The sequence below is a fragment of the Lucilia sericata genome, unplaced genomic scaffold, assembly GCF_015586225.1.
Source record: "Lucilia sericata isolate MDLA Ls3-8-SP2 unplaced genomic scaffold, ASM1558622v1 Contig000002F_arrow, whole genome shotgun sequence".
Lineage (NCBI taxonomy): Eukaryota > Metazoa > Arthropoda > Insecta > Diptera > Calliphoridae > Lucilia > Lucilia sericata.
The window spans coordinates 2,211,007-2,226,836 of NW_023994043.1; the positions used below are offsets into that span (position 1 = coordinate 2,211,007).

General features: G+C 33.5%; 3 protein-coding genes across 3 annotated transcripts; 2 read left to right on the forward strand and 1 right to left on the reverse strand.

Annotated features, from left to right (window-relative positions):
* The first annotated feature begins 736 nt into the window (after window positions 1-736).
* LOC119615898 (tetraspanin-8) lies at window positions 737-4,347 on the forward strand. Its single transcript, XM_037971895.1, has 5 exons — window positions 737-1,010; window positions 3,279-3,452; window positions 3,631-3,786; window positions 3,927-4,124; window positions 4,198-4,347. Exons 1-5 carry the CDS (start codon window positions 951-953, stop codon window positions 4,267-4,269), a joined length of 660 nt encoding a protein of 219 aa, XP_037827823.1. The 5' UTR covers window positions 737-950; the 3' UTR covers window positions 4,270-4,347.
* A 1,973-nt stretch (window positions 4,348-6,320) lies between these two features.
* Window positions 6,321-9,516, forward strand: LOC119616218. Its single transcript, XM_037972550.1, has 4 exons — window positions 6,321-6,399; window positions 6,481-6,621; window positions 6,932-7,027; window positions 9,140-9,516. The coding sequence occupies exons 1-4, from the start codon at window positions 6,340-6,342 to the stop codon at window positions 9,284-9,286; spliced, it is 444 nt and encodes a 147-aa protein (XP_037828478.1). The 5' UTR covers window positions 6,321-6,339; the 3' UTR covers window positions 9,287-9,516.
* On the reverse strand, window positions 9,139-12,526 carry LOC119616207 (protein late bloomer). Its single transcript, XM_037972539.1, has 5 exons — window positions 12,285-12,526; window positions 12,049-12,222; window positions 10,045-10,200; window positions 9,687-9,905; window positions 9,139-9,451 (listed from the first exon to the last, which is right to left on the reverse strand). Exons 1-5 carry the CDS (start codon window positions 12,342-12,344, stop codon window positions 9,302-9,304), a joined length of 759 nt encoding a protein of 252 aa, XP_037828467.1. The 5' UTR covers window positions 12,345-12,526; the 3' UTR covers window positions 9,139-9,301.
* Between the last annotated feature and the right edge of the window lie 3,304 nt (window positions 12,527-15,830).

Sequence of the window (15,830 nt, forward strand, 5' to 3'; positions counted from 1 at the left end):
GACTAGACTATAGACTAAAGTCTAGTCTATAGTCTAGTCTATAGTCTAGGCTATAGTCTAGGCTATAGTCTAGTCTATAGTATAGTCTATTAACTAGTCTATAGTCTAGTCTATAGTGTAGTTTATAGACTAGGGTGAATGGGTTTTAAGAAGTTATAAAAAATTTTATAAATTTAGTTTTATTGCTTAGTGTAACGGAATACTCCACTTTCCATTATTTCGGAAAAAATTAATAACTTAAAACACTCTCGGAAACCCTACAATATACACATGCCTCTAATATTAATACAAATATTGTTACATATTTTGGAAAAAATTGCGTTTTTCGATCTACAATCGAATAGTAAACAAATAACCATCGCGAAAAAACATCGTTTTATTTTTGCTTTTCAAAATATGAACAATTAAAAACTTTTAGTTTTTCAAAATAAAATTGTTCATATGAAGGAAAACACTCTTTCGTCCAAAAAAAAAATAAATAAAATACAAACACAACAATATCCAAACGTAAGACCAGCAACACCCACAATCACAAAAACAGACATTCATTCAGTCGTACTCTTATTTTTGGAAAAATCTTGGCATAATTAATCGCCCCAAAAACACCAACAGCAACAACAATAAAATTACAAAAAATTAAATAGAGAGCGCAAATAAATTAACAATAACAACAACAAAATGGCCAAATGTTTAAACATTTTGAGGTGAATTTTTGCTATTTAGTCAATGTTTGTATTTTTTTGTGAAATGTTTCATTTGGAATTTTACTCGTTCAAAGTTTGGACGCGTTTTTTAGCAAAAAGTTTAATATTTTGAAAACATTTAACTAAAACATATACAAAAACTAATAATAAATAATTCCAAACACAATACTGAAAATATAGTGTGATTTTCAAAAAAACGGCATTAAAATCTTTAATATTTTGTAATAAAATTTAAAAACGAGAAAAATGCCATCGTGTCGTTCCTGTTTACAATGGACTATTATTATTTTCAATACATCATGTGTGGTAAGTGAGTGTTAATGAAATAAAAAAGTGGAAAAATAGTGAAAATTAAAAGAATTTTATGGAATATTAAAAGAAAAAAAGTATTTTAAATAAACACAAAATTAATTATCTAAAGCAAAACAAATTTATTAAATAAATACTAATTGACCCCCTGTTTTTAGAAAACTTTAAATCATTTTCATTCGATACAAGTGTTATTGTTGTAATGTTATAGTTTTCCATTTATAATAAAAGTTTTTATATCTTTTTCAGAAACAGGAGGTTAAAGAACCTTAACAGATTTTACAAACAAATATTTCATAAATAAATTAGCCTTTCATTTTCAAAACACTATAAATATCAAGACATTATATTCGAAAACTGACAACTCAAAAAAGTCTAGTTTTAAGGAGTGCACAAAACCGTTCAATTCGTGAAATATTGCACAAAAGAAAATGTTTATTCCATTATATATATTTAATAACCTTCCAAATTTTTATCAAAAAATTACTTCATTTAGAGTTCCGTTCAGAAAATTACTTTAACATCAATTAATAAAAATAAATAAGTTTTATATGAACCTAAATCAACTTTCCAACACAGAATTTGTCTGCTTAAAAATATAGTGTATTAACATGAAATGCCAGACTATAGATGTTCCGTCCATCTATCTCATGATCATGCCCAATTAGATTTTCTTACTTCTTTGGATGAAAAAAATTGTTGTGAACTACAAACCTATAGGGAGAATCCATGAGAAATTGGACAGCAGTCGGATTTACCATCCCTGATTGTAATAAAACTCACCACAAATGTAATATACATATGGGTCATTTCGTGTTAAGTGACCCAACTTTTAAAATCGATGTCTTCCGATTTTGATGATATTTGGTTCAGAACTGCAGGACTTAGAGGGGGTCAAAGTTAGATATTTTGGTCATACAGGGTTTTATGTGTAACTTTTTACCTATTGGTCCTAGCCCCTTGCATCCCACCAAGCAACCACAAGGCTCTTAAAGAAAATAGTCTAAGCTTTCTTTTGAGCAAAAATTACAACAAAAACGACCATTTTGGAAAAATAGGGGAAATGAAGTGCCAAATATTGAAAAAATCTTATTCTTGAGTTAAAAAATTATTTTCTTTGATAGATATTCCACTCGCATCCCATTATCTTTATCTGTATATATATAAATCAATGTATGTTTGTTTATTTATACCTTATAGGAGGCTAAACCACTGAAGCGAAATTCTTGAAATTTTCACTGTATGTTCCTCTATATCTGGAAGGAACAATAGGCTACTTTTATATTGCAAGTGGGAGAGGTGTCACGCCCACTTCCTTAAAAGTCGAATATCTCGGAATATGGTACGACTAGAGTCCTCAAAATTTGTGTGGACAATTTTGATATCCATATGGACATTTGAAGGAAAAATGGCGGGACTATCATTAGGGGGCGTAACACCTACCATATGAATTAAATACAAACATTTTTATATCTGGGAATCGCTTAAAGCTAGAATCCTCAAATTTTGCACTAATAAATTTGTCATTCATGTGAACATTTGGGTAATAAATTGGCGGATTAGGAATAAGGGCGCAGCACCTCCCATATGAATACAATAAAAAATTCATATATGTATCTGGAAAAATATTAGAGCTAGAATTCTAAAAGTTTGTACGGGCAACATTGAAATCCATATAAACAATTTTAAGGAAAATTGTGAAGACCAGAAAGAGGGGGCGTGACACCACCCATATGAATTAAATACAAAAATGTGAATATCTGGAAAACACTTAGAGCTAGAATCCTTAAATTTTGCACGAGCAACTTTATCATCCATGTGAACATTTGGGTAATTATTTGGCAAATTAGAAAAAGTAGGCGTGGCACTTCTCATATGAATTAAATACAAAAATTCGAATATATTTATGTTATAAGGGGTGTGGCATCCCTTATTGCTATTCATATATCTGGGAAAATATAAGAGCTAGAATCCTCAAATTTTGCACGAACAACTTTGTCATCCATGTGAACATTTGGGTAATAAATTGGAGAATTACAAAAAGGGGCCGTGGCACCTCCCTTATAAATAAAACTATCATTCGTATATCTGGGAATCTATAAAAGCTAGAACACTAAAATTTGATGTTGGAAATTTTTACTCCCATACATTTACATTTAAGAAAATGAATGGACGAACCCTAAATAATGGTCATGATTATTTATTTTAAAGATTCAGCTTCTTATTAATATTAGACAAAAATTAATAATTGAAAATTCTTTCCAGATATTTGGTATTTTAGGTGTAGTCGAAAGTATATTTGAATTGCAAAAATACAATTATGGCTCACCGGATTTTACGGAGAAAATAGTACAAATCGTTATTGGAACTGTATTGGTTATATCGGCATTTATAGGTTGCTGTGGTGCAGTACATGGCTCTGTGAAGATGTTAATACTTGTAAGATCTTTTTTTGATTAACTGTAAAAAGACCACTGTGTTTTGTACATGATCAGTAAATAAGTTTATATTTACTGATCATGCACAAATTTTTCTAAAACTACACATAAGCCCTTTTACAGTAATTGCGCTGTTATAGATTTTTTGTTATAAATTGATTCAAAATTATTCCCTCCAGTTTATTACCATATTATTCGCACTGATAGCTGCTCATATTTGGAAATTGTGGCGTTACGATGAACTTAGAGTGCGAACAACAACCGAGGTTATGGTCAGCTATACATGGGTAGAAGAAGTTGTAGAACGTGGGAAAATGAATCCATTACAAGAAACAGTAAGTACATTTAAATTTTATTGAACAGGTAATACATAAGAACATTTTACCAGAAGTCAATAACTATTGATCGGTTTTAATCACTTCAAAATTGTTATTTTTGTAGTCTTTAATATATGTATATTTTGTTTCCTTTACAGTACACTTGTTGCGGCAAACATGGATATATTGATTATATCAATAATTTTATGAAAGTTCCCGACAGTTGTTATCACTACGAAAATAATAAAAAATCATACTATCCCCACGAAGAGGGTTGTATATCAGCGGTGTCAAGAGCTTATTTAAGTATCTATCGCATGGAGACCTGGGCACACATTTCATTGATTGGATTCGAGGTGAGTGGATCTCATTTCTTGGCACTTTGACGTGTGCAAAAATAAAATAAATATTATTTCTTTTTGTTTTCAGATTTTAGGCATTATTTTATCTATTGTGTTAATATGCAATTTGACGGCCGATACATTACGTTATAGTTATTAGTGGTTTATAAAATTGACAAATTTATTTATTTATTTATTTATTTATGTGTGAATAATGTATCTTAATTTAATAATAAAATTTTGTAATAAAAGGTGTAATATGTACAACTTATCCAAAAACCAATCAAAAAATATTGATTTGATCCGGTTTTGAGTCCTTATCTTGTTGGAAGCACCAGCTTACAGATAGACCCAATTAATATTTTGACTTCAGATGTAAAAGAATGCGTCTGCTTAAATATTTTATAGAGACATATATGTATGTAACTGTAACAGATATATCAAAAGTTCTATTTTAAATATCCCAAAAATTATCGACTCTTAGATTTATGGGAAACTAACTAACTCAGTAATATCGACAAAACTTGCATCACTAGTGAAAGCTCTACTTGCGGTACTAACGTTGTTTGAGATTCCAAAGCCCCCGACTTAAGGTATATAAACACGAAGCTCTCTCAAGAACAGTTTAAACATTCTCAGGCGATATGCATTGTCATCGATACTCTTATCCAATCCTAAGACCAATTTTACGTTAACCGGGTGTTCCGTAAATTTCGTAATACTAAAGGATCCAAATTACTTGTGTGAAAAGGCTGAAGAGGCTGAGTATACGTCCTTGAGCTGGACTCATCTAAAGGGCTTAAGTGTTAACAAGGCCAAGACGGAAATCTGTCTTTTCACAAGAAAGACAATCATTTCATAATATATTGAACAATGTTTCCTGGACAAGAAGATACCGGTGATCGACAGAGTTAAGTACTTAGGTGTAATTTTTTACCGGATATGAAAATGGAGGCACTGTATAGAGGATAGGATCAACAAGGCACATCGGCGCTGGGCGCAATGTAGGAGAACCATTGGCACGAAATGGGGCCTAAGCCCAACTATGACACATTGGCATTATAAAAGTGTAAGTAGACCAATTCTAAATTATGTTTTAATAATCTGGTGGACTTCTAAGTGTAATATCAAACTACTACAGGGTGCCATAAGCCCAACGTCAACCAAGGCTCTAGAATGAATATTCCACCCATTGAAACAACTATAAGATATGAGGCGGCACTTACAGCCGAACGGGTCATAACATTAGGCAAACTGACCTGTTATAATGTATATTGGAAACATTGGAAGGCTATACGCAATCATCGGATGTGCCCAATTGCATAGCAGACAGAGAATATGTCGGGAATTTTTTTGTTCCATATTGAAAACCTAGAGACAGAAATATACTACCGTTTACATAATCACAACACCGATCAATAACAGTATGCTTAAATTGAATTAGAAAAAATATGGTACCAAAAGGGGCTAACATATTTACTGGTAGCTAGACAATTAGGGCGATATCAGACAACGAAAGAGCGAATATATAGCATTACAGGGAAGGGAGCTCGATGTATATAGTTAACCTGACGAACGCGAAACTATTCGACGCAACGAGGCTAGAATTAAGATATGGATGATAGAATCCTATAAGGTCTCTTGGAATAATAAATGATGGAAAGAACCACAAAGATAATATGGGGTGACAGTAATGAGAGCAAGACGAGAAGTCTGAGGTTAGTATGATAGTACGTATTCTGAATGGACACATACGGAAACTGAGTTTCTAAACATGGGACGATAAAACATTTTTCATGAAAATGAAAGCACAATAGTCCTGATAGTGGCCTAGGTATATTTCTTGGGATTTGATGTAGTATAATACATCCTCCTAAACAAATCCAACCAAATCCGGTAGCCTAACTTAATTAACGATCTTAAACTGTGTCAGATATTTAATAAACACTAGAGCGGGAAATTTAAATTTGTAATCAAAAGATTTATAAATAACGTTAAGTTTTGTTTGACAAAAATGTGCACTCCATTTAACATCAACACGATGTTTGAGTTAAAATTATTTGATTTAATAGAGAGACATACAGGAGAATCAAATACATTTTTAGAACTCTCAACAAAACCGCAATTGAAATTGGAGAGAAATAATAAATGTTTAAGCAATTCATTTGATATGATTCAACTTATACATTTTATTTTTACTGTTTCAATTGAGTTTTAGATACTCTACAAAATGGTCTTCGAAAGGTTAACAATTAAATCAATTCTACTTATTCTTAACAGTTTAAATATCGTAAGTAAACGAAATAAATAAAATTAATAAAAATGCTTATAATTGTGAATAATTAAACAAAATCTGTTAAACATATTGAAGGTGCGTGCTATAATAGAAATTATTTTAACATTGTTTAATTCCGATCCGAACAATTTATTGTTTATGAACTACATAACGATGTTAATTTCGGGGATATGTTGTGCGGCTGCCGTAATGGAATCGTTTTTAATTTTACAAATAGTAAGTATTCGTTAGAATATAAAAAGTAATTAAAAATTCAATTATTAAATTTAACTTAAAAATTAAATTATTCACAAGAATAAATTCATGTGCGTAATTTTTAAATAGGTGTTTGGTAAATTACTTTTACGCCAATCAAATATTAAAATTTTGTGAATCACTACACTTGCACCGGTTAAAAAAACCTGCATTTGTTTGTACAAAATAAAAAAAAATCCAAAATATTACGTCTCATTTTACGTGACATTATACATATTTCTTTAGCAATTATTCGAAAATACATTACTAATTATTTGTTAATTTTTTTCAGTCTGCCAATATATTTCTTAGTGAAATTATAGCAACAGTAGTTATATGGATTTATACAGAAGATTTATCCCTGCATCTATATACATTACTTGTTTTGGTGAGTATTTGTCTATAAAAATATAGAAATAAGTATTTCAATATACAGTGAATCAATTAAGTTTTTTGCCTACCTTTTTTAAAGTGAAATTTTATTTTTTGTTCATAAATAAAATTAGAAAAAAACAGATAAAAAGTATATTTATGTTTTCCAATTAAAAGTATACAAAAAATACATATTGTTGTGTATTTGTTGTTGTATTTCATTATTTTCAGAATTCCATTTTTGTTGCATTTTATTATCATCAGAATTTGCAGGTCAATAAAGTATTTTGCATTGTTAGAATTCCATTTAATTTTCGTTTTTTATTGTTTTATCTTATTGTAATTCTATCAGAATTCTTAAAAAACGACTTGTCTTTCAAAACCTTTACTGCCAATAGGGGACCGACTTGTACCTAAGAAAAATCATTGAAACCTGCATTTATCTTCTCCAAAGACCAAATACGAACTAGGAATAATTCAGAAATTTACAAATATAGGTGGTTGTCACCACTTTTGTTAGGTTAGGTTGATACTTAGAAGGATGTAACTACATAAAATCAAAAGAAATACACCTAGGCCACTATAGGGCCTGTTGCTCCTTTCCATGAAATATGTTTGTTGGTGAAAACAAAAACCTTATATAGTATTCTATGAATGTTCAGAAACTCAGTTTCCTGGACGTAATTCCTAAGAATTTTCCAATCATTTTTCGTTAGGGAAGTCATATCCGGAATAGTATCACTATTTGGCTCAAATTTCGGCGAAAGCCTGTCAATGGTAAAGAAAGTACTCCAGAGTTTCACGCTCCTCTTGTATAGTTGTGCCCTTAGTCCTGTGTGTTCACTTAGAATACGTACCATCATATTTACCTCAGACTTGCTCATTTTGAGGAGCCTTCGTCCTTCTCTCGTTAGGGTCACCGATCCTATGGGTGAATTTGTGGTTCTACACACCGTTTAATTATTCCAAAATTATTCCTGCTCTCGTTAGAGTCACCCATAGCATATTTGTGGTTCTACACGTTTCATTATTCCAAGAGGCTTTGTGGGATTCTCAAATAGTTCCGCATTCTTCATATTAACTACATCAAGCTGCTGTCCCTTTAAAGCAATTACATTCGCCCTTTCGTTGCCGACTACTCCCGAGTGGCGTAGTACTCATATCATGTAAACCTTACCTCTGGAAGATTATTCGATTAGAGCATTCTTACAATTCAATACGGTCTAAGATTTTACTTTATCACCTGATATCGCACTAATTGTTTTCTGGATGTCGGGAAATTTGTTAAGCGCTATTGGCGCCATATTTATTTTAATCTAATTTACGCATTCCGTTATTACTAGGACTTCTGCCTGGTGTTGTGGTTAGGTTAACGGTATTATATTTCTGTTTCTGGGTCTTCAATACCCCAAGCCCGGTTTATTCTTTCGGGTATTTGCTCTAATATTCCGCTGGACCACTTACTTGACCACCACCACTTAAACCTAAGCAGCATGTACGCTGAACGCGCTTTAATAGTTTAATATTACACTTTTTGTCCAAAGAAGTCCGTCAGATTATTGAAGCATAAATTAGAATTAGATAGTAGGAATATGGCCCCATTTCATGCCTATGGTTCTCCCACATAGCGCTATGCACCGATGTGCCTTGAAAGACTTTAGTATGACGCATGTTTTGTAGCATTATGTTCAAAAAAACCGAATTTTGGATTATGCCAGTCTTGTAGTAAATAAGCGATATGTATGTACGTGCAGTAATTTTTAAACCATCAGTGGAAACTTTCAATAGCGTTGTTTTCCTAGGCCCTTAATAATTCACGAAGAGTCGGTTCCATGAGAGCAATTGCTTATTGTAAGAATCATTCATTAAAAATTACTGAAAATTCAAACATTTTATTTAAATTAGTTGTTATTTTTAGAAAAAGGTCAACTAAAATTTTAAGTAAAATGTTTAAGAATAAAACTAACAATTTCGCAATGAGTTTATCGTAGAAACCTTAAAATTACACATCAATCCTCATAAAATTTGGTAGAGAGATAAAGGCTACAGTAATAACATTCTAGAAATTAGATTTTTAAAAACATCAATTTAACAATAAAAATTTTATTAATATATTCCTTATTTATAGATATTACACGGTATTATAACGGGTATTGCATATTACATGGCAGACAGAATGCAAATGTCCAAAATAAATAACTTAATTTCAAAATATACTGGAGTTGCAGCCATTCCACTTAATCCACCTCCACACGTTCGTTCTGATGTAATATAGAAAAAGTGCCTTCAATCAGTTCGACAGTAGTAGTTGCCTAGAACCGAAATGATTTTGTTGGGCAAATTCTTGAACAACAGCGCGATTAAGATTTTCAAAACGTGGTTGAAATCGTCGTTTAAATATTAAAATACTTAAAATAATCGAATAGACAAATGTAATAAACTGAAACCAAAGGTATTAAATAAAAGAATGATTAATAATAAACAGAAATTTATATATCGTCTCAATATTTGGAGAAGAGTATATTGGATTTGTGTGACATTTGGTGTAATGCCAGAAATTTTATTTACATTGTAGTACTAATATTAGTCTGAATCAGAAGCATTGAGGTTAATATTACGGGACTATTATATCAATGTCACAATAATCCGAAATACTTCTATTTATATCTATTTACCTCGGTTATAAGAAGCGCCCAGTTAAATAAAACATGACGATGTATAGCGAATTTGTAAGATCTCCATACTGTATCCAAACATCCGACATTATTTAGTTGATGAACTCTGGCGGCTAAAACATCATCATCGGTTTCAATATTCGAAGCGTAACAACTTTCGGGTATTGATAAGTGTTTATACGAGTAATCGTGAGCATTAAACAAACCACAACAGTAATGCTGAAAATAATAAGATTTATAAAATTCAACAATTTTAGGTAAAAATATTGGAACTGCCTGAACTCATTGAAAACATGTTACGGCACTTTCTGAGTATTTTAATTTTAAAACGTTATATACATATTTCTTTAAAACTTACTTGTAACTGAATTGAATCCATATATTTTGGTTGTGTCTCAACTAAACGCCATGCTGATTCCAAGTCTTTCAAATTGTTGAAATAAAATTCATGCGGTTGAAATGAACGTATTTGTAAATATTGTATGATCAGCAACGCCAATATAAATATTGAGTACTGTAAAAAATAGTGAAGAAATTATCTGGGTCCGTCTCGCCTCAATCATAAAAAAATAAAATTTCATCGATCCTTTCCATATCGAAATTTTTCAATACGATTCGTCCTAATATTTATAGGTTTTGAAAAACTGCTGATATCAATTAGGGTTCAAACCACTAATTGATATCAAACAAAATAAAATTTTATTGCTAATGACCACTCATTACTAGACAATAATAGTATCTAATGCCTGGAAAAAGGGTAGAGTCATCCCTATACTAAAACCAGAGAAGAACGCGATAATCGATCCTCCCCTCTTCCCAGCTGTCCAGCTATCTAACAGTAGCCCGACATCAATATGGATTCCATAAGATGCACAGCACCACCCCAGTCATAGCCACAAAGATCTCACAGCGCATAAACCAGCTGAGGATTTGTGAAAGGGCACTTCTAGTGGAGCTGAACTTATTGAAGGCTTTTGATACAGTCAGCCATACCACACTCTTCCAGGACGTCTTGCAGTCCACCATGCCCAACAACTTGAAGAGATGTATTGCGAATTATCTGAATGGTCGTCGTCATTTGTTGGAGTACCACAGGGCGGTGTCCAATCCCCCTTACTGTTTAACTTCTACCTCTCTAAACTCCCCACACCTTCACAAAGTGTCGAAGTTATATAATATGCGGACGACTGTACCATTATGTAAATAACCTCGGAGCACCACCTACTCGACATTAAGTTCCTCCTCGAAGTCAAGGAACTTTATGTCATCTTTAACATCTCACAATTGGATGCTCCCCCGAGGCATGTCAGGAAGAATCTTCGTGTATACGAAGATATGTGCAACGGTTTGAGGTTACCTCATGAATGTCGTTCTTGGAGGTCGCCCATCGCCTATAGCTGAAATAGAAATAAAACAACAGTTGCTCTGGCACAACTGAGATCGGGTTGGAGCAACAGGCTTAACGCCTACTGGTGCCCCATAGACCGTGCCGATTTTTGATGGGTTACTACTGGGTTATTTAAATGGTGGTTGAAATAAATTATTTCAAAACACAGACTCTCTTCAGTGATTAATATTACATAGGTCATATAGTTTAACCCGCAGACCAGAATATGTCCATCACATCAGATTTTCGAGATATCTTAGCTTGAAAAACCGACTTTTTCGCCTTATTCGATATGTTACAAAAGCGCGAAGTCACCTCAATTTAAAAAGTTTGTTCTCTCTATTGACTTCTGGACATCACAGTATTTAATGGCAAATTTAGTTTATACTTGGAATGGGGTTTTTGGCTTACAGAAACCTGTGTAATTATCAGTTAAATATGCCTTTAAATGATGTCAAGACGATAGACCTTTATTGATCCATTTATCGGTTAAGGGTAACCCATTCGAATATTAATTTCAATTTAATTGCTAATATTTAATTTATAAATTCGTTCTATTAGTTTAACATTAAAGATACTGAAAAAGAAATGTTTTTATAATTTGTAAACCTTTTTATTTGTGCTTACAGTAAATTAATGTAATACGATTATTTAAAGCCTTAAAAACTACCCATCAAGAGTATCCTCTAAATAAAAATTTAGTTTGTAAAGAATGACCTAACTCAGTCGTTAAAAGCCATCTCATGGGATATATTAAAAGAATATATTTCAGTTGACATTACCCAATATAAAATGACTGTAAGTATTTTATTTGTAGGAGTTTAAATTTAAAAAGGTCAACACACCTTTATTACCGCAAAACCCACGCATTAAAAAGTATCCATAATACTGTTATTTTTTTTTTCTTATATCCTTCCGTCTAGACAATTTAGTTTCCATACTCTCATACTTATATTTTAAATAAATTCTACTTACAATGACATTTATGCCAAAAACTTCACTAAACACACCATAGCAGCCAATAATTGTGGTCAAGCACAGAAGAGAACACAGCAAAATGGCCAAAATAAAAAATGTATGAGCATCAGTGCCCGGTTGTGAATCTTTAAAGCCCACTGCATTCAAACTAATAGCGCCAATGCCAAGAAACTAAAAGTATTCAAAATAATTGATGGATAATGTATTTGATGGTAAATTTAAAGCCAACTTACCAGACATATTTTATTTAGGGCGAAAACAAACCATTTGACAGTAGTAAATGCTACTCCCATTTTTTAAATTCAGTAAATTTTATTATTTAAAAATATATAATTATGTATATCGATTACGTTATAATACTTCTTTATTCTTTAAATATTTTTTATTAATGATAAAGTTGTATTTTGCAGCAGACGATAGAATAACAATGCTCTTTAAGAAGCTTTAAAAGATAATGAATCATGTAGCATCATCCACACATTTAATTGATAATGATTTTTTAATTTCGTCTTTAGTACAAAAATTATACTTGGTATTGAAACAAAATAAAACATTAAAAATATAAATATTGTAGAGAAATTTTAAACATTTGACCCCAACAATGCTGGAATGCGCCAACAAAAAGCAATACTTAAAGGTAACAAAGAATTTTGGATCGTATTTATTATTTATTAAACCCACCAGACAAAATGGCGGTATATTGAATATGTCGTTTCTTTTGTAACACTTCGAAATATCGAAGTGGAAGTCCGAATTATTGACTTTAAAGTATCGATTAAACCTCTTCTATATCTTGTTTTTCTTTATTACAAATATAAGTATATATTAACCTTGAAAGTTTTGTTATGCCACAGAGAAAGATTTTACATCTAAGGAGCAAGGATCCAAGGAGCCTGTGAGTACGATGTTAGTCACCAATAGGGTTAAATATCAAGGCGTTATCCTTAATCGGAAACTAAAATGGAAATACCACATTGAGGAAAGAAGCAATAATGCACATCGATTTTTAGCTTTATATAGAAGAATCGTAAGCTCGAAATAGGGTGTTTGTCCAGTTATGACACTATTATGAATAATAGTTAGACCAATTGGCAATTTTTGGGGGTTTTATATATTTCCTATGAAAATCAACAAAGTTCCTGACATGCCTCGTGAGTATACAAATTGTGATGTTTATGTTAGTATGACTTTTCCGATGACATCTCAGGAGGAACTATTTAGTCAACATGACATTGTGTTAGTTTCCTCTTGCAGGTGATTTTCCGAGGTAATTTGTAGACAGCCTGTTACAGTCCTTAGGGCGGCATTTTGGGAGCTTTGAATGTTTCTCCACTGAACGTAGGTGACCACACTGGAGCAGCATAATTAACCACTGACCGAACAATCGTTTTATATATAGTTAACAAGGTTTCTTTATCCATACCCCAAGTGCTGCCGGCTAGCGCTTTGAGGACCTTGATTCCATTTCGCAATTTGTGCGTGATTGCAGTGGCGTAAGCTGAGGAAGTAAAGACCACGATGCCGAGGGTTAGGTTTACTAACCCTCGTCGACTTCGTTGTTGTCGACTTCGCTGGTGATAATTACAGGTTACGCGCAGTGAAGAACTGATGTCTTTCGTGGAGATAACCATTCACCAGAACGCATAATTCTTCAATGTTGTGGACCGTCGCCATAATTGTACAGTCGTCCGCATATGAAATCGCGTCCACGACTTGTGGAGGTGTGGGGAGCTTTGAGAGGTAGAAGTTAAACAAAAGTGGCGATAGTACTTTACCTTTAGGTATGCCTTGTTTAAACTCTACGAACGACTGACGTCCACTCAGATAATTTAAGGTCCATCTCTTCGTGTTGTTGAGAATTGTGGATTGCAGGATATCCTCGAAGAGTGTGGCGTGACTGACAGGTCAAGATACTAGAAACAGCTGGGGAAGGAGGGATGCGGATTGTATGATTGTCCCTCCGCCGCGTCTTTTCCAGGTTTTTAAATGGGAACGATTCTACACTTTTTCGAGGCTTCGGGTATTACGAGGCTGCTCACTGACTTGTTGAAAACCCCGTTCGCCAAGGTGTTTTAACATCAGCATGGACATTCCGTCTGGTCCAATCGCCTTAGATAGTTTGGCGTTGTTGATGACGTCTGCAACTGGGGTGAAGGGTTGTTGTATGTCCGTGACTGAAATTTTGTGAAGTTTCTAGGTGCTCAATGAATTGCCGGCAAAATGCGAGCGAGCCTGTCATCCTTCTTCGTCGGGTTGGAGAGAGATCGAACTGTAGACCACAACTTACTAACACCCGAACTCAAGTTGCAGTTCTTTAAGTGATCTAGCCATCTTTTCCGCTTGTCCTCATTTACCAACCTACTGATTTCAAGGTTCAGCTGGGCGAGCAGGTATAAAGCGAGCAGCTGCTGAGATTACGGTTTCACGGAAATTCCTCTCTGCATGGTGGACGTTAGAGGGAAAATTTAGATCACTGAAGCACTCGCATTGGTGATGTCGGTCGAGCTCGAGCAGGCACCCATAATCCGTGTGGGGGCATCATTATTCAGGGTGCAGAAGATGAACTCGTCAATCTGTTCCGCCAGCAACGCACCTCTCTGGTCTTCCCCTAAACAAGAGTGCTAGAGCTGATGATGGGCGTTAAAGTCCCCTAGGACAAGACGTATATCGCCGTCTAACAACGTTCTGATGTCGGAACGGTAGCCTGCTGAACAACTGGCTACTGGGGGAATATAGACATAGAGCTTTAAGTCGGTTTCTCCCGATCTAACTTCAATACCGTGAACTTAAAGATATTGGTCTATGGAGTTAGAATCGAGAGAAAGAGCAGTTATGAATTATGAAAGCAATGCCTACACCGTTATTTCTGGTGCGGTCTTTTCGGAGAATGTTGTATCCGTTACAACTTTGTAGACTGGAATTGTTCGTCAGTTTCGTCTCCTGGACCGCAGCGACCACGATGCATGTTTTGGGTTATGTCGGAAATTTTATTTTGAAGGCCATTGCAGTTGAACTCCAATATGGATATCATCTCAGGTCTCCGAAGTGCAATGGAAGGTGTTCGCGGCGACGATAATTTTTGTTGCTGCTGCTGTTGTGATTGCAGAGGAGAGGGGCGGAAGAGTAGTGGAACACACTGGAGCACACTATCTTTCATTTCCAGGCTTTCGTTAATATTAGATCCAAATAATTATATAATTATAAATATAAAAACGAACACACAACAGGCTCGATAGCACGAATTTTTTTCCGGCCTGATATAACGCTAATCTAACCACATAATGGGCCTGTTCGAGGTGCATCACTGCACTGCATATGATGAGAAGCCGATGCGCATTTTGTCATTTATTTAGGGTAAATAAAACTAAATTTTATTAAACTAATTAAAATATAAATATTTACACATTTACTGTATCAGCTTATTTGTGATGCATGCATAACATTGTTTTTTGCGCATAATACATGCAATTCCGAACGCACTGCGCATCAGATGCAGTACATTAAACAGGCCAAATATCTTTAAAAATTAATATATTTAATCATTAAGGTCACTTCCCAATAGTTGTTAAGTTTGTAAAACAAACTGTATCATTAAAAAATGTTTAGTTTGTCATAGACACTTTTTAAAAATTTTTTAGCTGCTTGCAGATTTTAAATATGAATACTTTAACACCTGAGCACGACATCACTCCCAACTATTACGCAAAATACAACTTCTAAATTTTACCCATAAAATACTGCATAGAAATTAGAAAAATGTATGTAAGTAAAATTTAAAC